This window comes from Lucilia sericata, unplaced genomic scaffold (genome assembly GCF_015586225.1).
Source record: "Lucilia sericata isolate MDLA Ls3-8-SP2 unplaced genomic scaffold, ASM1558622v1 Contig001691F_arrow, whole genome shotgun sequence".
Lineage (NCBI taxonomy): Eukaryota > Metazoa > Arthropoda > Insecta > Diptera > Calliphoridae > Lucilia > Lucilia sericata.
In genome coordinates, this window is record NW_023995601.1 from 17,731 (window position 1) to 43,249 (window position 25,519).

General features: G+C 31.3%; 3 protein-coding genes and 1 pseudogene across 3 annotated transcripts; 1 reads left to right on the forward strand and 3 right to left on the reverse strand.

Moving 5' to 3' along the window:
* The first annotated feature begins 267 nt into the window (after positions 1-267).
* On the forward strand, positions 268-11,154 carry LOC119612440 (eukaryotic translation initiation factor 5B). The gene is made up of 4 exons (XM_037968246.1): positions 268-1,033; positions 9,638-10,051; positions 10,114-10,840; positions 10,922-11,154. The coding sequence occupies exons 1-4, from the start codon at positions 785-787 to the stop codon at positions 11,002-11,004; spliced, it is 1,473 nt and encodes a 490-aa protein (XP_037824174.1). The 5' UTR covers positions 268-784; the 3' UTR covers positions 11,005-11,154.
* LOC119612438 (V-type proton ATPase catalytic subunit A) lies at positions 4,449-7,999 on the reverse strand. The gene is made up of 5 exons (XM_037968245.1): positions 7,874-7,999; positions 7,222-7,316; positions 6,458-7,155; positions 4,765-5,742; positions 4,449-4,697 (listed from the first exon to the last, which is right to left on the reverse strand). The coding sequence occupies exons 2-5, from the start codon at positions 7,295-7,297 to the stop codon at positions 4,605-4,607; spliced, it is 1,845 nt and encodes a 614-aa protein (XP_037824173.1). The 5' UTR covers positions 7,298-7,316; positions 7,874-7,999; the 3' UTR covers positions 4,449-4,604.
* Positions 11,155-13,494: 2,340 nt separating the features above from the next.
* On the reverse strand, positions 13,495-18,394 carry LOC119612437 (annotated as a pseudogene).
* Positions 18,395-21,484: 3,090 nt separating this feature from the next.
* On the reverse strand, positions 21,485-24,887 carry LOC119612442 (sodium-coupled monocarboxylate transporter 2-like). The gene is given in 10 exon segments (XM_037968247.1): positions 21,485-21,731; positions 21,795-21,946; positions 22,011-22,385; positions 22,451-22,559; positions 22,635-22,775; positions 22,840-22,991; positions 23,059-23,114; positions 23,180-23,297; positions 23,455-23,614; positions 24,487-24,887. Coding segments are annotated over 9 exon segments (1,419 nt in total). The 5' UTR covers positions 24,714-24,887; the 3' UTR covers positions 21,485-21,731; positions 21,795-21,865.
* Between the last annotated feature and the right edge of the window lie 632 nt (positions 24,888-25,519).

Below are 25,519 nucleotides of genomic sequence, written 5' to 3' on the forward strand. Positions count from 1 at the left end.
ATAAAAATAAGATTTTGATGGCAAAATATCCAGCAAACTATCCCGTTTCAGAAATAAATCTAGTATTCACAAAAGCAAAAATTTCCTACACTGGTAGACAATCCCGATTTTTAAAATATTTCCTTCCAAAATCCCGCTTTTTAATCTCTCTTTTTCCGTTTTTATTTAAAATCGTGGAAAATTTAAAAACTGAACGTAGTTTGAAATCTTAGCCGGTTTACAGTCGATTTTAAGCCGCCGCCGATATTTTTATTGTCAGCCGCCGTTAATATTTGTCGGCGCGGGGCTCGGCTTGTAAGCGAAGTGTGAACAATACTTTTTCGTCCGCGGCGTTACGTTGGTGAAGTGGAAAATTTTATTTTAACACAAAATTCTCTTGTTTACATATAAAATTCATTTAATATTTTTATGAAATCGATTATAGCTATTTGCAATCGTGTATTGTGTGCTAACTAAATTAAACCAATTCGTTAAATTAGAACAAAAATAGTGGTTTAAAATTGCGCGTTAATAAAAGTATCCAAAAAAGAGTATTTTTACCAGTATCAAAAGAAAAAGTCGTGTGCCTGTAGTTGTGCGTCTGTTTGTGCTAAAAAATACAAGCAAAGCAACCTACGTTTTTTCTCGTCAGATTTACCGACCGAGAAGTGTGTGGTGACAATTTTAAGTAAAAAAGAAAAGAACATTTTTGCATAAACATTTTTTCTAATAGATTTGCAAATAAATATAAGTTTTAAAGTTTACGTAAAGCAAAAATAAAGAACACGAACAAAAAGAAATAAACATGTCGGAAGTTGTAGAAAATGTGAGTGAACAAAATAGCGCGCAATCGAAAGAAGAAGCAGCAGCAGCGCAGCCAACTGAAACCGTGGAGGAATCAACCACAAATAATGTTGAAGCTACTGCAGTAGCTGTACCTGAGGCAGTTGAAGCAGCTTCCACTGCCACCAGCGAAAATGCTGACGAATCCTTATCGAAGCCGGCTGCAGAAGAATCAACAACGTCACCAAAAGTGGACAATAAAAAGACTCCCGTAAGTACTATATCGCATGCATGCATATTATTTGGTACACAGATACAATATTTGAAGTGGGATATGATGTATTAGTATTTAGTTTTTTTTTATAACGATGACTCGGGTGTCCAATTAACAAGGTTGCGCGATAAAGCTTACCTCGTTTGATTTTATTTCATATCGTCGTCGTTTTGTTTAGTCGTGTTACTTGTTTTTTTATTTTTTCCACTCTATTGTGTAGTGATTAAAATACAAACAAAAATAAAACAACGAAAAGGAATAGGCATATACAGGGATCAGTTGCAGCTCTGCCAACGTCGTTGGAGATATTTTCCCGCGTGTTTTATTGGAACAATCTGGAAAGCTTGTTGTTGCAGCAGTTACATGTAAATTCAAATATGAAAAAATTTTACAACATTTAAGAGAAAAAGTTTACAAAATACACAACATGCTGCACACGTATACAATTCAGTAGTTGTTAATTTTATACCACAGCTTTGCTTGTGGTCTTTTACACACTTATTGTAATGCTAATAAATTTCTTCTACCTGCACCGCGTTTTGCCCCAGTCCAGCTTCTAAAAATTGTGCATTTAAGTTGATGGACAAAGTGCTCGCGGTGGAGGTTTGTATAAGAACGCTACAACAACAAACAACTTTACAAATTCAGTAGCATGCGTTTTTTTAGTTTGTTTTTTATAATTCTTCTATTTTTTGTACGTTATCAATTTTTCCTATCTAATTGTTTTTATTCATTATTGTTTTGAGTTCTCATTCTCTGTATTTGCTTTATGTGTTTTGTGTTTGCTGTACTTTAGTGTTGTTGTTGGTGGTGTCTGTTTTGCTTTTGCTTTTTTTCTTCTATATTTTTATTGTATTGCGTGAGGGTTACCCTCGTGTTTGCGTTTATAATTATATTAAATTTGTGATGCCAGATTTGTTGGTTTTATTTGTTTTCGTTTTAAGCAAAAAAAGAGAAGAAATGTTTCTGAAGTGTTGTTTGGAGTTGGCGTTGGTTTGAATTTAGAAAATTGAAGATTAATTTAAAACTATTTATCCCTTTGTAGTTGAGTTTAACAATATTTTGTGTTATTTTCGGGAAGAATTCTTGCTTCAAAGCTTTAGGTGATTGAATAATTTAGATTTTAGCGGTTTAGGGTTTTTTGTATTTGTATTTGGAAATTAAATGAAATTTTTGTATCTCACACTACAAAGCCGTCATTTTATTGTAATGTCGTTTGGCCGCTGATTATGAAAGTATCGTCGTTAACTTAAAGCTCTACTTTTCTCACTTCAAATATGATTGAAAATGGTGGGAAATACTCAATTTCAAATCTAAAAACTGAACATAATTATAACAATTTTACAAGTAATTTCAATGTAATTTCAGAAATATGATAAACTTTTCAAGATAACTTTGTTGGAAAATTCTTCTTTTTCGAAACTACAAAAAATTTAAGCTTACGTTATGTTTTCTAAACTATAATTTTGTTTTCTCATACCTATTAGTACGAAGTATGTATATTTTAAAAATGTTTTCAAACTTTGAAGATATTTTTAACGGGGGCGTAAATTTGTACTAATACGGCCAACTAGATTATTTTGTTAATAGGTCTCAACTCTTTTTTTAATGTTCTTTTTAAATTTAGCAGTTATATCATTTCAATATTTATTTATTGCACAATTACATCATAATATTTTAAATAAAGTTTGACGGAAATTTAATTTGTACATTCAATTAATGCTTTATAATTTAATTTTTTAATAGTTCATAATGATTACCTATAAAAACAAACACGTTGGAAGTATCTGATTTTTGTTACAAATGTTTAACCGGATTTCAAAACCTTCTTTAGAAGACATATTTAAACTGTATTTATTCAAATATTACGAAGCGATATTCAAGCTAATACTTGTAAAGTATTAGTTTTTCTGAATATGTTGTTGTAATACCAAAAACTTTACTATATGCTAATCCGGGGGTTCTACTAATTCAGAGTTATGTGTACAAACAAATTTATTGCAGAAAGTGAATTTGGTTTGGCTGAGTATTTCAATATGTGGGATATCATCACCACAAGCTGGACATTCGGTATGGTTTATCTGAATGTGCCAGAATGAATCTAGTTGGTTTTCTTCAATGTTTGCTTTTGGCGGTAGGCGACCTCAAGTACCGATCCAATGCATATGTTTTTCTTGTAGCCATTCCCAAACAGCCAAAGGTAGTTAAAACCGGCAGCAACCACATAACTCTTATTGTACAAATGTATTTCTAGTGGAAAGGGAATGATGCCTTTGTGTTGATGATTATAAGGCTTTGTACTCATCCTAATGTATACCAATTTTACTACTTGAGTTAAATAACAACAAGCTGGTCGTTTGTTATGTGGAAGGCACGGACTATGGTAGACCAGTAGGCATTAAGCCTGTTGCTCCATCCCTATCTCAGTTATGCCAGAATTACACTAGTTTTCTTAAGTGTCTGCTATTAGCGGTAGTATTTACTGCTGCATAAAAGGATCGATACAATGGATCCTGCACACATTATTCCCACTACAACCAAGGACTGTCAAAACCAGTAACAACTAAACTAATCTAAATGTACAAACATGAATAATGTTCTAATGTTTGTATGGACTTTACTCGCCCTAATGTACACTAATTTTTTTTACTATTTGAGTTAAAATAGCGATATTCGTCAGTACAGTCCCCATTCAGGACTTCATTACCATTATCGAAATTTTGTAACTATTTTACACACAAACTACAGATTTCCAGAAATATATACTCATGTTTTTTCGAAATTAAAAAAAATCTTCTTTTAAATACCATAAACTTTAAATGACAACATCATTGGTTAATATAACTTTAATATAATTTATTTATATGGGTTTTTAATAGATTTACATAAATTTGTGTCTTTTTTTATTATAACATTTAAATAACGTAAATTTTGTTGTTCTGCTAAACTTTAAATTAAAAAAGAAGAGGAGAGTTCTTGCCTTTCTTAATAAACATTCAGTTTTCGTTAAATATTATTTGCAAATTTTATATATATAATCAATATACATATTTATAAGTTAAAATATAATAAACTTTTAGAAAATTTACATTAAAGATTTATTAATTTCGTTTCGATTTCAGAACAAGCAACACACGAATAGAAAAAAATAACATGTTACACAGAAAATAATAAAAATTACACAATTTTCAAACATTATTATTTATATATTTTACTAATATTTATGACTGTACATAATAATGTACGTATTATATGTATTTTTATGTATAGTTTTTCTTTTAGTTTAATGTTTAAATAGATAATCAACCAATAGAACTGTAAAGAAAAGAAACAAAAATATAAAATTTTATTTCAACAGTTGAAATTTAAGTGTTTGCTGATGGTTCAAACTTACTTGGTTTATTTTATTTGCTATTATTGTTCAGGTTTTGTTTTTTTTTTTTTGCATTTTTTCAAAGTGACACCTCTTTCAAAAAGGGAGGGGAACGAACAAAAACACTAAATAAAAAATACTTTTCTTTCACTCAGCAACATTGTATAGTTGTGGAGTTATTTAGTTAGTTGCTGTTTAATCTTCCAGATTTCTAAAAGCCTGTTGCATATCCTCATGTAATTGTTCAAAATCAGTTTTAATTTTACTTTCACCATCTTTAACAGGATCCTGTTTGAGAAGAGATAAGAATTTCAATTAATTTGTAAATATTTTTTATAGAAATTTCCATAATTACCTTAAATTTCATAGAGGACAATTGATACATAATATTACCCATTGATTCTCTTATAGTATTCCAGGTTACTTTATTATCTGATTGAGCTGTTGATTCTACAGCATGTCTGGCTAGTTCATAGAAAGTAATCATATTTCTTAACATGCCCACAGTTTTGTAAAAGGGGCAAACACGGTCATAGGGTGAATAGGAGTTTTGTTGCAAGAAATCATCTTTCAATAACTTGGCCACTTCCAGAGTGATTTTATCGGTTTCAGCTAAAGAAGCTTTACCCACCAATTGTACAATTTCGGAGAGATCTTCTTCCTCTTGTAGAATTTCCTTAACCTTAGTACGTAGTGGCACAAATTCGGGGAAATTTTTGTCATAGTATTCATCCAAAGCTCTCATATATTTCGAATAAGAAATCAACCAATTGATAGAGGGGAAATGTTTACGTTGAGCCAATTTCTTATCTAGACCCCAGAACACTTGTACAATACCCAAAGTGGCGGAGGTAACAGGATCAGAGAAATCACCACCGGGTGGTGATACAGCACCCACAATAGAAACTGAACCCTCACGTTCAGGATTACCCAAGCATTTAACACGTCCCGCACGCTCATAGAAAGTAGCTAGACGAGCACCCAAATAGGCAGGATAACCGGAATCAGCAGGCATTTCAGCCAAACGTCCAGAAATTTCACGAAGAGCCTCAGCCCAACGTGAGGTAGAATCAGCCATCATGGCTACATTATATCCCATATCACGGAAATATTCGGATAATGTAATACCCGTATAAATAGAGGCTTCACGAGCTGCTACCGGCATGTTAGAGGTATTTGCCACCAATGCGGTACGTTTCATAATGGATTCGGTAACGCCATCTATTTCACAAGTTAGCTCAGGGAAATCTCTTAAGACCTCAGACATTTCATTGCCACGTTCTCCGCAGCCGACGTAAATAATGACATCAGAGTTGGAGTATTTCGAAAGAGCCTAGAATTGTGGAAAAGATTTGAGATTTAATTACTTGTTCAATATATTTTTAAATTAGTGCTAAAAAATTCGATTATAAAAGTTTATATTCTGACTATTTTCTATAATTACAAAGAAAATACAAATTTAAACAAGATTTCAAAATTGCTTTCAAAACTTGTATGTTCGAAATTGAAAATCTTAAGAAATCGCTCTCAAATAAAACAAAAATTTATTATATATGAATTTCTATGGCTTACAAATAATTTTTAAGCTTTAAAATTTTTTTCGAACATAAGTTCGAATTTTCGAAAATTAAAAAAAAGTAATTTTTAACAATTCTTTTGAATTAGGCATTACTTTACAAGCTTTAAAACTTTTTCGAACATAAGTTCGAATTTTCGAAAATTTAAAAAATTCATTTATAACAATTTAGAGGTTATTTTTTGTTAATTTTTGAACAGAATATAGCATTGTAGTTATATTTTCGAACATTATATGAATTTTTCGAAAAATTAAAAGAAAAACTTTGATTTTAACAGCTTTAGACACTTTTCGAACTTAACTTTGAATTTTCGAATATAATATTTCCCTGTCTAAATCTCAGCCCCTTTGGGCAGGGGAAACTGGTTCAAAAATCTAATAAATTTTTCCACCAAAATTTGTTAGATTGTCAGATTTTTTAACACAAATTCCCAACTCTAAAAGTATGAATCAATCTATTACCAACACTCACCTGTGAAATAACAGTTTTGCCACAACCAAAAGCACCTGGAATAGCCGTGGTACCACCTTGTACACAAGGGAACAAAGAATCCAAAACACGTTGACCCGTAAACAAAGGATGATTAGCAGGTAATTTCTCAGTACAAGGCCTTGGTTGACGTACAGGCCATACTTGCAACATAGTATGTTTAGTTATCTCTCCATCAAACTCAGTTTCCATTACAACATCCTCGACGGTATAGTTACCAGGAGGAGCAAGATATTTAATGGTGCCCCTAGCCCTGGGAGCCACAATCATACGATGTTTTACTAAAGTATTCTCTTGAACTACACCAAACAAATCGCCCCCGGTGATATGGGAACCAATCTTAACATTTGTGGGACTAAATTCCCACGATACGGTACGTGATAAAGCGGGTACATTAACACCCTTGGGTATATAAATAGAACTGGTCATTTCACCAATATCCTTTAAAGGTCTTTGAATACCATCGAATATACTGCCCATAATGCCAGGACCCAGTTCTACCGATAAAGGTTTGCCGGTTCTTAAAACGGGATCACCCACTGTTACACCGGAGGTTTCTTCATACACCTGTATAGTGGCCATATCACCCTCTAAGCGAATAATTTCTCCCACCAGCTCATAGTAACCCACACGCACTAATTCGTACATAGCGGAACCCGACATGCATTCAGCAGTTACCACTAAAATTCAAAAAAAAAATTATTAGATTTCTTGTAAATTATTGCAAAATAAAACTAGTTAAATACCGGGACCAGATACTGCATAGACACGACCATAGGTCGATTCTCGCTCTTCATCATCGAAACGTTTTAACAATGACATGTTTTGTTGTAATTATTTTCTGAAAATTTAGCAAAATTATGACATCTTTTATAGCAGTAAGTCTTTGGCAGGTGGCTGTTACATACACTTTATTTTCGGGGGTCACAATTGTTTTTTTTTTTTTTTTTTTTTTTTTTGTTGTAAAAAATCTATACTATTAAATTTAGGGTGAAAATTTCACTTAATATTTTACTTTACACAGTTATTACATCAATTTTCTTTTAGTATAATTTTGACAATTTGTGTTTTTTTTTGTTTTAAAATATGCAAAATTTTTATTGTCTTTTTATTGTTTTTTTAACAAAAAAAAACATTTCTGCAAAATTTTTACAAAAAATCAATTTTGCCAAAGAAAAAAAAGAACTCTCTGGCTCTCTTTAATTAATAGTTAAGGCGAATATTTAGAAAATTCCCAAATTTTCACCTTTAAAAACTTTTTATTTTAATTCTATCTACTGCTAAATTTTTATTATTTGTTTAACAATTTAAAAACTTATTTCATTTTAAATTGCTTATTAGCTGTTTTTTTTTTTTTTAGAAAAATTATGAACATTTTTCTTAGAAAAATATACTTACTTTTACTCTGTGTTTTTTAGAAATTTTATTAGGTTCTGCTTTGTTGAAAATCTGCTATAGACTGAAGAAAATCTCATGAGTACGATTTTCTTCTTGTATAGAGCTGATTTTTTTCGGTTATTTCACTGCGCACTAGAAAATAATGCGCGTAGAATATGATTGTCATATTGAAAAAAATCAATTTTTCATTTACACAGTTGTTGTGGTTTTAACTTGGCCATATTGTTGTTGATTTTTAGTGGTACATATTGTGAAAATATGGCTATATTGGCATAATATAAAAATCAAGAGGTTTTGATTTGAAAATGATGAACAGAACAGAATTAAAACGAAATTAAATTTCTTCTTGTTATTACGATTCTGGAAATATTAGAAAATAGGTCTTTGAATGAAATCAATTATCCTTTCTAGATCTTGACGTCTTTAGTAATGGAAGGAGCAGGAGAAGACTTTTGTCATATTGTTCCTCCAAAAGTTCTCATATGTTTGTATTAGGAAATTAAACAATTTATATAAGATTAGGTTTAGATTTGGTAAGCAGTCTGTGTTCTAGCACACATTGTTGTTGTAATAGCTTCGTTGTTGTGAGATGTCCTTCCCTGGTTTCGATTTGATATTGCTCTAGATGAGTTCACAATCTTTGGGGATTGGAAATCAGGTCATTGCGGAGCGAAAATATTTGAGAACAAGTGAATTAGTTTTGGTTTAAAAGGGTTGTGTGTCCTACATACACTCGGAGACACAAAGATTCTCTCGAAACCCCAAAGAATCCATTGTGATCATTTTAAGCACCTAGAATACCCGTGGTACTACCTTGTACACAAGGGGATAAAGAATCCAAAACACGCTGACCCGTAACATAGCAATGTGTTTTGGATTCAACATATGTAGTATGATTAGTTATCTCTCCATCAAACTCAGTTTCCATTACAACATCCTCAACTTTATAGTTATCGGGAGGGGCAAATATCTTGCCCCTGTGGTACCCCTAGCACTAGGAGCCACAATCGTCACGATGTTTCACTAAAGATTATCTTGAACTACACCAAACAAATCGCCTCCGGTAATATGAGAACCAATCTTAACATTTGTGAGACTAAATTCCCACTATACGTTACGTGATAAAGCGGGTACATTAACACCCACATAATTCGTAATTTGCTCGCATTTGTGTCTAGTTTAGGTCACAAGGTTTTGGATATCCTGCAATATATCCCAAAGTGCCAGGATTGTTTAGTAGAGTCTCGGAATTTTCGAATATCAATCCTGTTGTAATAGTAAATAGGGGAATTCGCCTCCTTTTCTCTACCTGTGGCCACTTTATGTGCGATCTCATTTTCCAACATCTTCTAATTGTGTATGAACCGCCTCTACTGTACTAAATCTTATCAGAAAGCCTTGATTTTTGATTGATTGTCAACATAAATTGTTACTTTCAATGCTCGTGTTTATCTTTACCTTTGCCAGAAAGACGGGAAAAGATCATGGCTAACGATGGCCAATTGTTTACGTCGACAATTTGCAAAAAATATCGTAAGTTTAGGTTATTTTCCTCCCGAAATCTTGGATTAACTTCAACATATCCATCTTTGCTGCTGATGTTGAGTTGAAATATTAATCCATGCTTAGACTAATATATTGACTTATCCATAAATGTTGAGTTAACAATCTTAGGCCTCGTATGGCTTGGCTAGTTTCAGAGATTCATTTGATGTTTGTTATTGTAACAATTCTCATAAATTTTATATATATATTTTTTTCTAGGTCAAACGCACCCCCTCCAAACGTATGTCCTACATAGAACGTGCTCAAAAGGAAAGTGAAGAACTGGTCAAAACTATGGGCGGTAATCTGGATGTGGAAGGAGGCAGACGGACACGTTCCAGTACACGTGGTACACCCACCAGATCGGCAGCAGTTGCAACACCACCACCCGCTAAAAAGGCACGTACTTCACCAGCCAGTGGGGCATCAACACCGACACGAGCAAAGGGACGTGGACGTAAACTAGATACAGCTGAGGATGGTGCTGAGGAAGAAGAAACTAAAGCAACGCCAAGTAAAAAGAAGACGCCAGCTAAGGGTAAAAAGGCAGCAGCAGCGGCCAAACAAGCCGTAGCTGATGAGGATGAAGAAATGGAAGAGAAACCAGTAGAGGCCGCCAAGGAGGAGGAAAAGGTATATAATTGAGAGTTCGTTATAAACATAGAGAAACTTGAATATGATTTTTTTATTAACAGAAACCCCAGGATGAAGAAGAAAAACCCAAGGAAGCAGACAAACAAGATGACACAACAGACTCAAGTGCCGTTGTAGAGGAAACTAAAGAAACACCTGCCAGTAGTGAAGCCACCAAAGAAACTACTGAAGAAAAAGTAAAGGAAAAGGAGGAAGATAAAACGGATGCTGTTTTAGAACCAGTTGCAGAAGAAACCCAAAGTCAAGTAGTAGCTACTGAAGAGAATGTCACAAAAGAAACTGAAAACTCAGCCGCCGCCGCCGCCGCCGCCGCTGTTGAAAAGGTAACGGAGGATGTAACAGAATCGGTTAAAAGTGACAGTCCTATGGAAACAGAAGAAGAACTTAAAAATAAAGAAACTGCAGCAACAGCAGCAGCTGAAGAAGTAACAGAAGTAAAAGAACCCACACCAGAACCCATGGAAGTTGATTCTAGCTCTAAAAGTAATGATGCTAGCGAAACAATAGACGAAGATGTAACTGATGCCGTTAATGAGGAAGCTAAAGTGCTGAATAATGTTGAAAAGATTGAGGACACCGTAAAACAAAACTCTGTTGAAACTACACCCACCGCCCCAGCTGCTGAAATTGTAGCCAATAATTCTATAGAGGCTAAAACAGTAGCACCAGCTGCAGCAGCCACCGAAGTTGCCAATGAAAATAATACAGATGACACCAACAAACAAACACCTGCAGCTAATGATTCAAATAAAACTGAAAATGATTTGTGTAAGTACAACTGCTGCTCCTAAATAATACAATTAAAAAATTGTTAATTAAATGTTTCTTTTTTATATTTTTTTTTCTTAGGTGAACCAAAAATTGCCACATCACCCCCAATAACGGCGTCTACTGACAACAGCTCTGTAACGACGCCGCAAACTTGCAATTAGATAAAAAGTGAGACGAATAGCTTTACAAAATTGCACACACAAATAATATACATACGTCGTCGTCTATATCATTTTTAAATAAATTTAACAGATAATGAAAGTATAAATGATAGAAAGAAAGAAAAAAAGAGTAAAACCCTTTAAAATTATCAACAACTTCCCCCCCTCTCTCCCGCCTGGCATGTTGTGTTTTATGATTTTTAGTGTTTTTAAATAATTTTTTCCAATATATTTTTTTAAAAAACTATAAAAGTTCTTTTTATATATATTTTTTAATTCTCTTGGAATAATTTTATTTTTTTATTTTATTATTTCCCCTTAAAACAAAAACAAAAGAATAATTAAACAAGAAAAAACAACTTAACAAAACGTACATTAGTTTCAAAATGTATAATAATTATTACATAATTAAACAAAAAAAAAAAAAAAATACTTTTTATTTTAATTTTTTTTTTCTTTATATAAAAAATCTATGTATATGTAGTTATATAAACTTAACTTGATTGCTAGTTTTATGTCTACAATTAAAACAATTTTTTAAAAAAACCCCCACAAAATGCAAATAAAGTTCAATAAAAAAAGAAAGATGAAAAACAAACCTGAGTCTTTTTTAAAAATTAACTTAACAAAACAATCATTATTTGTTAAAAAAATTACCCATAGAATATATAAATTACAAAAAAAAAAAAACAAATTTATTTTAAAGTAGTTTTAAATTATGTAACAAACTAAATTTCATTATAAAAGTAGTTTGCAACTGGTAATGCTAAATTTCAAAATTTCATTATTTTTAACTTTTTGTTCTTTTTCATTACGATTCATTGGTAAATAAGAGCAATATTAATTTAGTTATATTCGTATATTCTATCTTTTACTAATGTTTTCCTTAAGTAAAAATCTCTACAGACAAATTTTAACTGAATTCTTAAACAAAAATATAATATCCTGCTATATGTATAGTTTAACATGTATAATAAAAACAAGAAAGAAAAACAAAAACAAATTTGTTGTAGTTTTTTTAGTCTATACAAATTGTTATACGTTTTTTTTTTTAGTTTTCAACATAAAATATTGATATCCCCTCAATAGTTTATGTTTTTCATTTGATGATGTTTTTAAGGTTGTTTTAAATAATATAAAATAATGAAAAAATAAAATTTTTAATTAAAAATAAAAGTTTGTTTGATTTAGGTATTTTACTTTGGGAAAAGTTAAATTTTGTTCCTTGAAAAGAATGAACAGGTGACACTTTGCTTAAGTACTCGAGCTATCTAATATGTGCCCATTTCTTCCGAGATTCAAAAATATCATTTACGTTTAGAACCGCGCAAAGGGATGGTCTCTGTTGATTCAGCAACAGCACCTGGTGGAACGAAATACAAACGTTCCAACGACAATTGGATTTTCGCTCCGGAACGATTCCCAATCGACCAAAGATTGTCAACTCAGCATTTATCCGAAACATTTACTGAAACATTTACCGAAACATTTCTACCTTTCAGCAACAGGCCACAACATTTATGGGATAGCTGAACAGCTACCTTAGTGTCATCCACATTTTCTTCATTGGACGTAACCTGAATTCCTCTGCAACCCTTTTTACCACCTGGACCAAGGAAGTATGGCTAGAGCTAAACGTTAAAGTCGTAGGCGCCAGAATTCCGACTGTAAGTCACCCGAAAATTTTGGGTGTAACGTTTGACAGCCTCATTGCTGCGTCCGCTCATGTAGCTGCAATCTTGCACAAATTGCAATGTAGGAACAAAGTACTAAAAGCATTTGCCGGCAGTACATGGGATATGGATAAAGAAACCTTATAAAGCGGTTGGTGTACGTACTGCCATCAATGTCGTTACGCGTTGCTTACAGATGTCCTCAGAACACCATCTTCATGAGGATATAAAGATTTTACCGGTAATAAGGTACTTGGAGGTCACCCCCAACCTATTGCAGAAGAAGAACACATACTGCCACGTTAAACAAGAGTAGTTCAGGCACAACTAAGATCTGGATGGAGCAATAGACTTAATGTCTATTGGAGCAATAGACTTGTGAGTCGATTATTGGCAACCGAACTTGCGTTGCCAGCTTCAAAATAAGAGAATGTTTTATGTCTAGAAATGGCTCAAGTCAATTAAAAACTCATTGGACGAGTAATATTGATGACTAAAAAATTCATTATTTATAAAATTTCCAAGTTATTGCTTTAAAAACGTTCAGTAACCACATCATTTTGGCAACGCAGCTGAAGTGGCAACCGAGATACATAATCGACCCGTTAATGTCTATTGGTCTCGTTTAGAACGCCTTAGCATACTCTGCCTAGCCTGTGGTGAAGATAACCTTTTTCATTGTTTATACAATCCCAAGACACTCAGTCCCGAAGACCTGCGGACTTATCCAGTTGAGGTTGCAGAACATCTTGATCTCAATGATGCAGAACCATAGTTATATTTATTGTATTTCAAGCTACAACAAGACCATGACAAGACCAGGGACGAAAATTTGATGCAATAGACATCTTTTTATTGTTAAATACTTATTTTATAAAATCTTAAATTAAATTATTTAAAATTAAATAAAAAACTAATAATACTCATAATAGTTAATTACATATTAATTAAAATTTTAACACTTTATATCATTTTCATTATCTTTATCAGATATTGAAATTGTAGCATGATCCTCTACTAAAGAAGGATGTGGAGTCTTTAAAGGTACTTCTTCCCTTTGGACAACAGGTTGACTTAGAAAACTCTTAACGAAGGGTGAATACAATTTGGGATTCATTTTCTCCTCCTTATCACGTTTCCAAATATAACTCATGGGTATGGCCGAAAGCCATACCAGAAGGACACCCATTAATTTATACCAATAGAAGGATACTTCGTAAATAGAAAAATCACGATTACTGCCTAAAGTGCCGGTGACAAGAGGCTCCTCGTTAGTGGCCAGTGAGATAGGAGCACTGGTACTAATAAAGTTAAAAAGGTATAAATACTTTGAAAATTTAGTTTTTGTCCAAGAAAGAAACTTACATGTTTTGCAGCATTCCTTGCAAGTTGATATTTTCACAACGCTCCAATGTGGTGGGCAAGGGTTCGTATTTTATATAACCAGCCTTAAAGCGCATTTGTGAATTTACAATGATCCATAACATGGCACCAACACTAACTGCTATCGAAAGGAAAGCCACCTAAAGAAATATAAATAATTAGTTAATGTTGGTAAGATATTAAACAATTCATTCTTACCTTGCCACTAACTCTGGGCACAAACATGCCCAATAGAAATACGCCCACTACTGCTCCTGTATTAATGCCCGTTATGGTAATAATAGTTTGTAAAATTGAGGTAAATCTTTGCACCATAAAACCGCCCAATATACAATAGCAACCCATGGCTACCACAAATATTTTCATGATATTATTTGCCCGAGCATCTGTATGCTTAATAAAGGGCTTGATGTAATCAAAGTAAACCACTCCGGCAACTGAATTCAACATGGCCGACATGGTACTTAAGGCAGCACTAAAAACACAAGAAATGAAAATACCAGGCATGCCCAACAAGTGGCCCATAACATCTTGCACAAAGAAAGGCATCATTTTGTCCGCCTTTTCAACAATCTGAAAAAGAGAGTGTTATAAAAATGAGAGATTAACCGGGAAAATATTTATTAACTTACACCTCCTAAAATAGGATCACATCCATAGTATCGAGCAAACATAACTAGACCAATGAAAGAGTTAAAGCTCATTATAATGAAAACACCAATGCCAACTATAATTAGGGCTCTGAAATTGAAAATTTGAATCATAAAATGAACTTTCACTAAGTTATAATAAACTTACTTTCTAGCCTGCTGCAATGAAGGTAAAGAGACAATTCTTTGAACACAACTTTGATTTAGACCAATATGACCCACCCACAATAATATACCACCACTAAACAGATTCCAAAATGTTGAACGTATACGAGGGTCCATTGAGAAACTGAAATATTAACAAAGGCGTTACAATATCATTTGCATTTCAAAAGTTCTTCATAAAAACTCACTTAAAATCCAGACGACCACCCTCACCAGCATATTCCAGAACCTTGTTTAGACCACCTACTTTAAGAGTACCTAAAACACCCACTAACACCACCGAAGAAAGCATAATGCCAGCTTGCACCACATCAGTCCAGACAACAGCTTTAATACCACCCTATAGAAAGTGAAAAGAAAATTGAAAATGAAAAAAAAGTTTTTTAAATATTCGCGGAATTTAAAATACTTACCAACATGGTATAGAATATACAAATCGAACATACTACTGTATTGATTAAGTGTATATTTATGCCCGTCACTGTAAATGAAAATGAATTTTAATCCATTTGTTTTTTTAAGGTAAATAAAGTATAATTGAATTAAAAATTTATTTCCATTTTACCTTGAGAAAATGCCAAAGCCGGTACAAATATATAGACGGGCAACATTAGGCAGGCATTCAAAACGAAGGAACCAGTCACTAATTGGCGGGTACGCTTATTAAAACGCAATTCCAAATACTAATGATGAAAATCAATCAAATAATCAAATTACAAAAATATTTCTGTACTTGTTAGATTTAGTGTCTTAAAATCAGGAGCAAAATTTCGATCAAAATTTTTATGAAATTTAAAAAGATCTTTTGAATGGTGCGATGTGCTTCCTGCAATGAAAGACCTTAATAGTTTTGAACTAAATACATATTTACCTCATAACAATTTGAAATATTATTGTTGTAGAATACTGGTACAATAATATAATTCAAAACAGGAACTACAAGGATTACGGACATCACAAGAAAGAAATATGTAAACCAAAGGAGTAATTCTCTGCTGGAACTGACATAATTGCAATACCCGAAAGTTGACTGAAATTGAAAATAAATTAATGTTGAATTTATTAACTAACCTACTAACTAACTACTAACTAACTAACTAACTAACTACTAACTAACTAACTAACTAACTAACTAACTAACTACTAACTAACTAACTAACTAACTAACTAACTAACTAACTAACTAACTACTAACTAACTAACTAACTAACTAACTAACTAACTAACTAACTAACTAACTAACTAACTAAACTAACTAAATAACTACGAACTAACTACTAACTAACTAACTAACGACTAACTAACTAACTAAAATAACTTAACCTAACTAACGAACTAACTAACTAACTAACTAACTAACTAACTAACTAACTAACTAACTAACTAACTAACTAACTACTACTAACTAACTAATAACTAACTACTAACCTAACTAACTAACTACACTAACTAACTAACTAATAACTAACTAACTAACTAACTAACTAACTAACTAACTAACTAACTAACTAACTAACTAACTAACTAACTAACTAACTAACTAACTAACTAACTAACTAACTAACTAACTAACTAACTAACTAACTAACTAACTAACTAACTAACTAACTAACTAACTACTAACTAACTAACTAACTAACTAACTAACTAACTAACTAACTAACTACTAACTAACTAACTAACTAACTAACTACTAACTAACTAACTAACTAACTAACTAACTAACTAACTAACTAACTAACTAACTAACTAACTAACTAACTAACTAACTAACTAACTAACTAACTACTAACTAACTAACTAACTAACTAACTAACTAACTAACTACTAACTAACTAACTAACTAACTAACTAACTAACTAACTAACTAACTAACTAACTACTAACTAACTAACTAACTAACTAACTAACTAACTAACTAAACTAACTAACTAACTAACTAACTAACTAACTAACTAACTAACTAACTAACTAACTAACTAACTAACTAACTAACTAACTAACTAACTAACTAACTAACTAACTAACTAACTAACTAACTAACTAACTAACTAACTAACTACTAACTAACTAACTAACTAACTAACTAACTAATTAACTGTCTTAAACTATTTGAGGTTATACAAAATTTGATACAGCCGCTTTAAGTATATTCATTTTAAAATTACTATGAGTAATTTTATTTCAAATCAATCCGAAAGAGATTTCAAATCAACAAATCCAGAAGTGTGCATAATTTTTTCTTTAAAGATAAGGTTACATTCAACTCCAAGACAGAAAATCACATAAATTTAATTGTAAGAAATTTTGTTTCAGACAATAAGAGATTATGTTGTCTTGTCATACTATTTCAGTTATCAGAAATTGAATTTCTGATGCAATATACAAAAAAGCATAAAGTTTATAGGTTAGTTTATAGGTTTTTGTCCGAACTAATCGGAAATAGTATAAGAAAAAATATTAAAATTTTACAATGCTGTAAAATCTGCTAAAATTCTTTAACTGTATTGAAATAAATGAATCATATAAGAAGTAATGATGTCAGAAATGAAACGAACATATGTTTTCATGTCAAAGCCTGTGTGTTAAGTGCTTTTAATTATTTTTTAGCTCACTCGTGTTTCAATGATTGATCTAATATTTGCTAAAAAGTGTAATTGTTTATTCTTTCACTTTTTATGAAATATCTAATCTTTAGATATTTATAATAGACTTACGTTATTATTAAAATGTAAATATGTAAATATATAAAAATATATGTAAATAGAGATACCAAACAGGATATGTCAAAAATGCAGAAATTTTTGGGGTTAATAAAATATTTTTTTTTTAAATAGCTGGACCCGGTGCGCTTGATCAATGATCGTTGTTTAATTGTCAACTTATTTAGCGTCTCTACAGTAGTTTACCGCCTTTCTCTTTATTAGATCTATAATTTAAATATTATCCGATTTGACTTCTTTTTGAACCTTAGGACATTTTTTCTAAATATTTTTTCTTTAAAAATTTAAATTTTAAGTCGTAAGTTTACCTTGCTATTAAGGATATTGCAATGGGTATAGTTTTCATTTTTTTACTGCCCATTAAATATTCATCTGTAGTATTTTTCGATTTCGAAAAGAAACCAAAATAAACACCAATACCGGCCGATATACACAACATTATTACGAACACAATATAATCGATGGTACCAAAGGTAAAACTTTTTGGTATAATTTCCGCTGCCGTAGCTACGGTACTTTCAATACCTGTCGCCATTTTATTAAACACTAAAATTCTATATTCTCTACAGGACTAAATATAATTTTCTGTAATTTGTATTTTAAATTATGTTCTTTTCAATTATTCCAATTATATATAATTCATTTTCCCCCGTTATTTTGCAAAATTTTAATACTGTTTACGTAAAATCCGCTAAATGTTATGACCCGTTTAGACCGACAGCTTAAATTTGTCTGATATTAAAGATGCTCTGAACTTAAATAAAGAAGAATAACTTCTGTTTTTATTAATTTAAGATGAAATGACAGTAAAGAAATCTTATCAGATGAATGGAATAAGTATGTATGAATGTATATATATATATAGACTGATTTGTAGAATTTTGTATTCTTACGTTTGCCAGGGATTTGCATTTTACAATTTTATTTATAATACTAACGATATCTACGTACGTATATATACGACTACTAGTATTGTCTAAGGTTATATTATATTAAATATTAGACGAATGGGTAGTACATACATATAATACTTAAATAGTTATATCTATATTATATACGATGTGTACGTAAATATTCAAATAAATCATTTAAATCTACATTTGGTACAAATCAGTTGTATTTGTTTATCTGAATTACGGATATAAAAAGTTCTTTAGGCTCTAAAAAGGAAATCAGTTTAATATGTACATGTACAGGTATAACAATGGTCGATTGGTTCCTAGATTAATTTTTCAGAATGTTTTAGAATATCAAATAACCAGTATTTTTTGTTATTAGAAGCTGTTTAACTTCTTAATTTCTATTGAACATCAAATATACTATTTTTTATCTTTATCGGGACCAATTCGTGCCATTCCTAATTCTAAGAACCTTAGTTTAAGTCCCACGTGATTACTTCACTGGTGACATACTTGGTTCATCATATGGGTACCTTCTCTAAAATACTCTGAATCCTATGCAAATACGCGAATCCTCCAAAGGACAAATTCTATCTATCTATGTCGATCTATCTAGCATCGAGCATCTAGCTACGAGGAGCAGCGGAGCTATCTATCGAGCGGCATCGACGAGGTCTAGACATCGAGCGAGCATCAATCGAGCGAGCTAGCTGATCGATCGATCGCAGCTATCTATCTAGATCAGCACGATCTATCTATCTATCTATCTATCTATCGATCTATCTCATCTATCTATCTAGCTATCTATCTATCTATCTATCTTATCTATCTATCTATCTATCTATCTATCTATCTATCTATCTATCTATCTATCTATCTATCTATCTATCTATCTATCTATCTATCTATCTATCTATCTATCTATCTATCTATCTATCTATCTATCTATCTATCTATCTATCTATCTATCTATCTATCTATCTATCTATCTATCTATCTATCTATCTATCTATCTATCTATCTATCTATCTATCTATCTATCTATCTATCTATCTATCTATCTATCTATCTATCTATCTATCTATCTATCTATCTATCTATCTATCTATCTATCTATCTATCTATCTATCTATCTATCTATCTATCTATCTATCTATCTATCTATCTATCTATCTATCTATCTATCTATCTATCTATCTATCTATCTATCTATCTATCTATCTATCTATCTATCTATCTATCTATCTATCTATCTATCTATCTATCTATCTATCTATCTATCTATCTATCTATCTATCTATCTATCTATCTATCTATCTATCTATCTATCTATCTATCTATCTATCTATCTATCTATCTATCTATCTATCTATCTATCTATCTATCTACTATCTATCTATCTATCTATCTATCTATCTATCTATCTATCTATCTATCTATCTATCTATCTATCTATCTATCTATCTATCTATCTATCTATCTATCTATCTATCTATCTATCTATCTATCTATCTATCTATCTATCTATCTATCTATCTATCTATCTATCTATCTATCTATCTATCTATCTATCTATCTATCTATCTATCTATCTATCTATCTATCTATCTATCTATCTATCTATCTATCTATCTATCTATCTATCTATCTATCTATCTATCTATCTATCTATCTATCTATCTATCTATCTATCTATGGAACAAAATTTCAAACATATGTTTCAGGAGTCGTTATAAGTGTTTATTTGAAGTTAAGAAGAAGACGTCGGTGTTATAAATTTGGGCCAAATATGTCTAAGATATGTTTGGATTAAGACTATATTTAATTCTTTATATGTAATAATATTAAATTTAAAAAAATAAAAATAATAAAAAAAAATGGAATATTATTAAAAATTGATTAATATTTAATTATATTGAAATCTTAAAATATTCCAGTAATATTTCCATTGTTTAAACCAAGCGAGAGACTCTAAGATTATTCCTGGATGTAGTCAGTTATCACAAAAGTGTTGACGTTCTGCTTTTAATACGCATAATAAATTAAATTTATTTTATTTTTTTATAAATAAAAGTAAAATTAAAATAATTCTCAGAGAATGATAAGAATATTTTTAAATTAGAGCTAAAAATATTTATTAATATTTAAAGCAATTTCTTTTTAAATATAAACAATATACTTTAACGTTTTTTATAAAAAATTTCAAGTCAGAGTGAATTTTACTTAAAAATATTTAAAATATTAGATTTAATAGTTTTTACATTTTGATATAAAATGTACGTTCATGATGACTCAGGTCCTTTTTAAAGTTGAAATAGTTTGTCTGAGCTGTTGAAACAGAAGCAAATCGGTTTAAGATATAATGTTAATATTAAAATTCTTATAATTTTCGTTGGGCGAATCTGTGAAGTGTGATAAAATTTTATGATCGTATCGTAAAAATGTTATAACGATAAACTTAGGTCGTTTTATCAGTGTTAATTGTATAAACATATTTTTATTTGTTAACTTGAAATTTTAACTGACATGTTTACGGGTGTAGACTGGACGATATGGGGCCCTAATCCCATGGCTTTATAAAAGCGTGATTAGAACAATACTTTTGACGGCCCTCTGTAATGATTTAAAAGTTTCCTCAATTTCCCAATGTTGATTTTTTGAACTGATTCCTATATATATATATATATATATATATATATATATATATATATATATATATATATATATATATATATATATATATATATATAAATCTATATAGTAAACATGATAAAAACATTTGTAGATCTTTATTATTAAATACTTCATTTCTAAAATCTTTAAATTTTTTAAAATTAAATAAAAAACTAATAATACTCATAATAGTGAATTTGTAAATAATAAAAAAAAAAAACATTTTTTTAAAATTTTGTTAAAATTTTAAGTTAAGATTTGATATTATTTCCATTTTCTTGATCAGATATTGAAATTGTAGCATGGTATTTCTTCCTTTTCGACAGCAGGTTGATTTAGAAAACTCTTAACGAAGGGAGAATACAGTTTGGGATTCATTTTATCCTCCTTAACACGTTTCCAAATATAACTCATAGGTATAGCCGAAAGCCATACCAAAACGACACCCATCAGATTATACCAATAAAAGGATACTTCGTAAATAGAAAATCACGATTACTAACTAAAGTGCCGGTGACAAGAGGCTCCTCGGTAGTGGCCAGTGAGACAGGCACTTTTGTTCTTATAAAAAGACAAAAGAGTTTAATAACTTGAATCATGAGCTTTAGTTAAACAAAAACTTACATTTTTTTGCAGCATTTCATGCAGGTTGAGTGCTTCACAGCGCTCCAAAGAGGTGGGCAGGGCTTCGTATTTTATATAACCTGACTTAAAACGCATTTGGGCATGGATAATGATCCATAACATGACACCAACGCTATTGAAAGGAAAGCCACCTGGAATAAAATATATAGAATTCAATAATGTCGGGAAGATCCTAAACAAATATATCTATCTTACCTTGCCACTAACTCTGGGCACAAACATGCCCAACAGAAATACCCCCACTATTGCTCCTGTATTAATGCCCGTTATTGTAATAATACTTTGTAAAATTGATGTAAATTTTTCCACCACAAAACCGCCCAATATACAATAGCAACCCATGGCCTCCACAAATATTTTCATGATATTATTGGCCCGAGCATCTGTATGCCTAATAAAGGGCTTGATGTAATCGAAATATACTACTCCGGCTAAAGAATTCAACATGGCCGACATGGTACTTAAGGCAGCACTAAAAACACAAGAAATTAAAATACCAGGCATGCCCAACAAATGGCCCATAACATCTTGCACAAAGAAAGGCATCATTTTGTCCGCCTTTTCAACGATCTATAACAGAGTGTTATAAAAATGGGAAATTAACCGGGAAAATATGTATGTATGTATTAACTTACACCACCTAAGATGGGATCACAACCAAAATAACGAGCAAACATGACCAGTCCTATGAAAGAGTTGAAACTCATTATAGTGAAAACTCCAATACCCACTATAAGTAAAGCTCTGAAAATAGTATTTATAATAGATCCCTGTAAAGATTAGTTTATTAGTTGTAATATTAAGATAATTATCGCTTACTTTTTAGCATGTTGCAATGAAGGCAAAGATACAATTCTTTGAACACAACTCTGATGTAGTCCAATATGACCCGTCCATACAAATATGCCACCACTAAACAGATTCCAAAAGGTCGAACGTACACGGGGATCCATTGAAAAGCTGAAATATTAAAACAGATGATATAGAATAATTTTAATTTGAAAAGTACTGCATGAAACCTCACTTAAAATCCAGACGTCCACCCTCATCAGCATATTCCAGAACCTTGTTTAGACCACCCACTTTAAGAGTACCCAAAACAGCCACTCATATCACCGAAGAAAGCATAATGCCAGCTTGTACTACATCAGTCCAAACAACAGCTTTAATACCACCCTACAGTAAGTGAAAAGTAAAAGTCAATTCCTTTATTTAAATTTCTCGGCATATTCCGAATACTCACCAACATGGTATAGAACATACAAATTGAACATATTATGTGGATATTTATGCCCGTTACTGTTAGTAAAAGAATTTTAATCCGTTGTTGTTGTTTTTTTTTTTTAAATTAAGTATGATTTTACCTTGAGAAAATGCTAAAGCCGGTACAAATATATAGACGGGTAACATGAGGCAGGCGTTCAAAACGAAAGATGCGGTTACCAATTGCCGTGTGCTCTTATTGAAACGCAATTTTAAATACTAAAGATGTAAAATATCAATCAAGTTATAAAACTATATATGTTTCTTTATAAATTTCTTTAAGATCTGGAGAAAATGGCGTATATCTAACTCAGAATTTGGCCGATTTTGAATACTAGTTATTCGGTCCCAGAATCGAAAAGCTGGATCTACTCACCTCATAACAATTTGATATGTTATTGTTGTAGAATACTGGAACAATGATATAATTCAAGATCGGAACTACTGGGATTAAGGACAACACGATAAAAAAATATGTAAAACCAAATGAGTAATTTTCGGCGGGAACCGACATAATTGCAATTGCGGAAAGTTGACTAAAAATTAAAAGTATATCAGTTTTATTTTCAGTAGATTAGACTATAGATTAGACTAGACTGTAGATTAGACTATAGGCTAGACTATAGACTGGACTAGACTATAGACTAGACTAGACTATAGACTAGATTATAGACTAGATTATAGACTAGACTATAGACTAGACTATAGACTAGACTATAGACTAGACTATAGACTAGACTATAGACTAGACTATAGACTAGACTATAGACTAGACTATAGACTAGACTATAGACTAGACTATAGACTAGACTAGACTATAGACTAGACTATAGACTAGACTATAGACTAGACTATAGACTAGACTATAGACTAGACTATAGACTAGACTATAGACTAGACTATAGACTAGACTATAGACTAGACTATAGACTAGACTATAGACTAGACTATAGACTAGACTATAGACTAGACTATAGACTAGACTATAGACTAGACTATAGACTAGACTATAGACTAGACTATAGACTAGACTATAGACTAACTATAGACTAGACTATAGACTAGACTATAGACTAGACTATAGACTAGACTATAGACTAGACTATAGACTAGACTATAGACTAGACTATAGACTAGACTATAGACTAGACTATAGACTAGACTATAGACTAGACTAGACTATAGACTAGACTATAGACTAGACTATAGACTAGACTATAGACTAGACTATAGACTAGACTATAGACTAGACTATAGACTAGACTATAGACTAGACTATAGACTAGACTATAGACTAGACTATAGACTAGACTATAGACTAGACTATAGACTAGACTATAGACTAGACTATAGACTTGACTAAGACTAGACAAGTTTTTATTCATTCCTTAAAACTGCACTCGTTTACCTTGCTATTAATGATATTGCAACGGGTATAGTTTTCATTTTTTTACTGCCCATTAAATATTCATCTGTAGTATTTTTTGATTTCGAAAAGAAACCAAAGTAAACACCGATATCGGCCGATACACACAACATCAATACGAACAAAATATAATCGATGATACCAAAGGTAAAACTTTTTGGTATAATTTCCGCTGCCGTAGCCAAGGTACTTGCAATATTTGTAGCCATTTTTGAACACTTAAATTCTATATTATTTACAGAATCTGTCTGTGATTATTGTATTTTGTGTTTATTATTCCGATTATATATTTATCATTTTTCACTTTATTTGTGTTGTTTGTAATTCTGTTTTTATTGAAATCATATTATGGAAGTATGGCGCGACCCGTATATACCGACAGCATAAACTTTTCTGACATTAAAGATGCTCTGAACTCTTAAATGAAAAAGAATAATTCTCTTTTTTATTCATTTAAGATGAAATGACAGTAAAGAAATCTTATCAGATGAATGAAATGAGTATTTATGAATGTATGCATATAAACTGATTTGTAGAATTCTTGTATTCTTACTCTTGTCAGGGATTTGCATTTTACAATTTTATTGTGCTATTTATAAGTAATACTCACGATATGTACTACTACTAGTACTGTCTAAGATTAAATTGTATTAAGTATTATGAGTTACCACAACATACATACTACAATACTTAGATAGTTATCTTTATTATATGCGATCAAATTAATAAATCATTTCAGTCTACATTGTTTCTTTGTAAGTTGAAGGTTGTTCACTTTATTTCTGGTCAAATAATGCCGGAATCTCTTTTTTAGAAATGTCTATGAACTATAAAGAAAATTTATAAAATCAATGACGATTTAATTAAATCAGTGTGTAACATTAGAAAGTTAACTGGGGTGACCAGATGCTTCTTAACTAAAAGCGGGATATAAGATTAGAGAAAAGCAGGATTTTGAAAAACGGGGTTTTGAGTATTATCGCATAGAATAACGGGATTAAATAAAACTCAATGC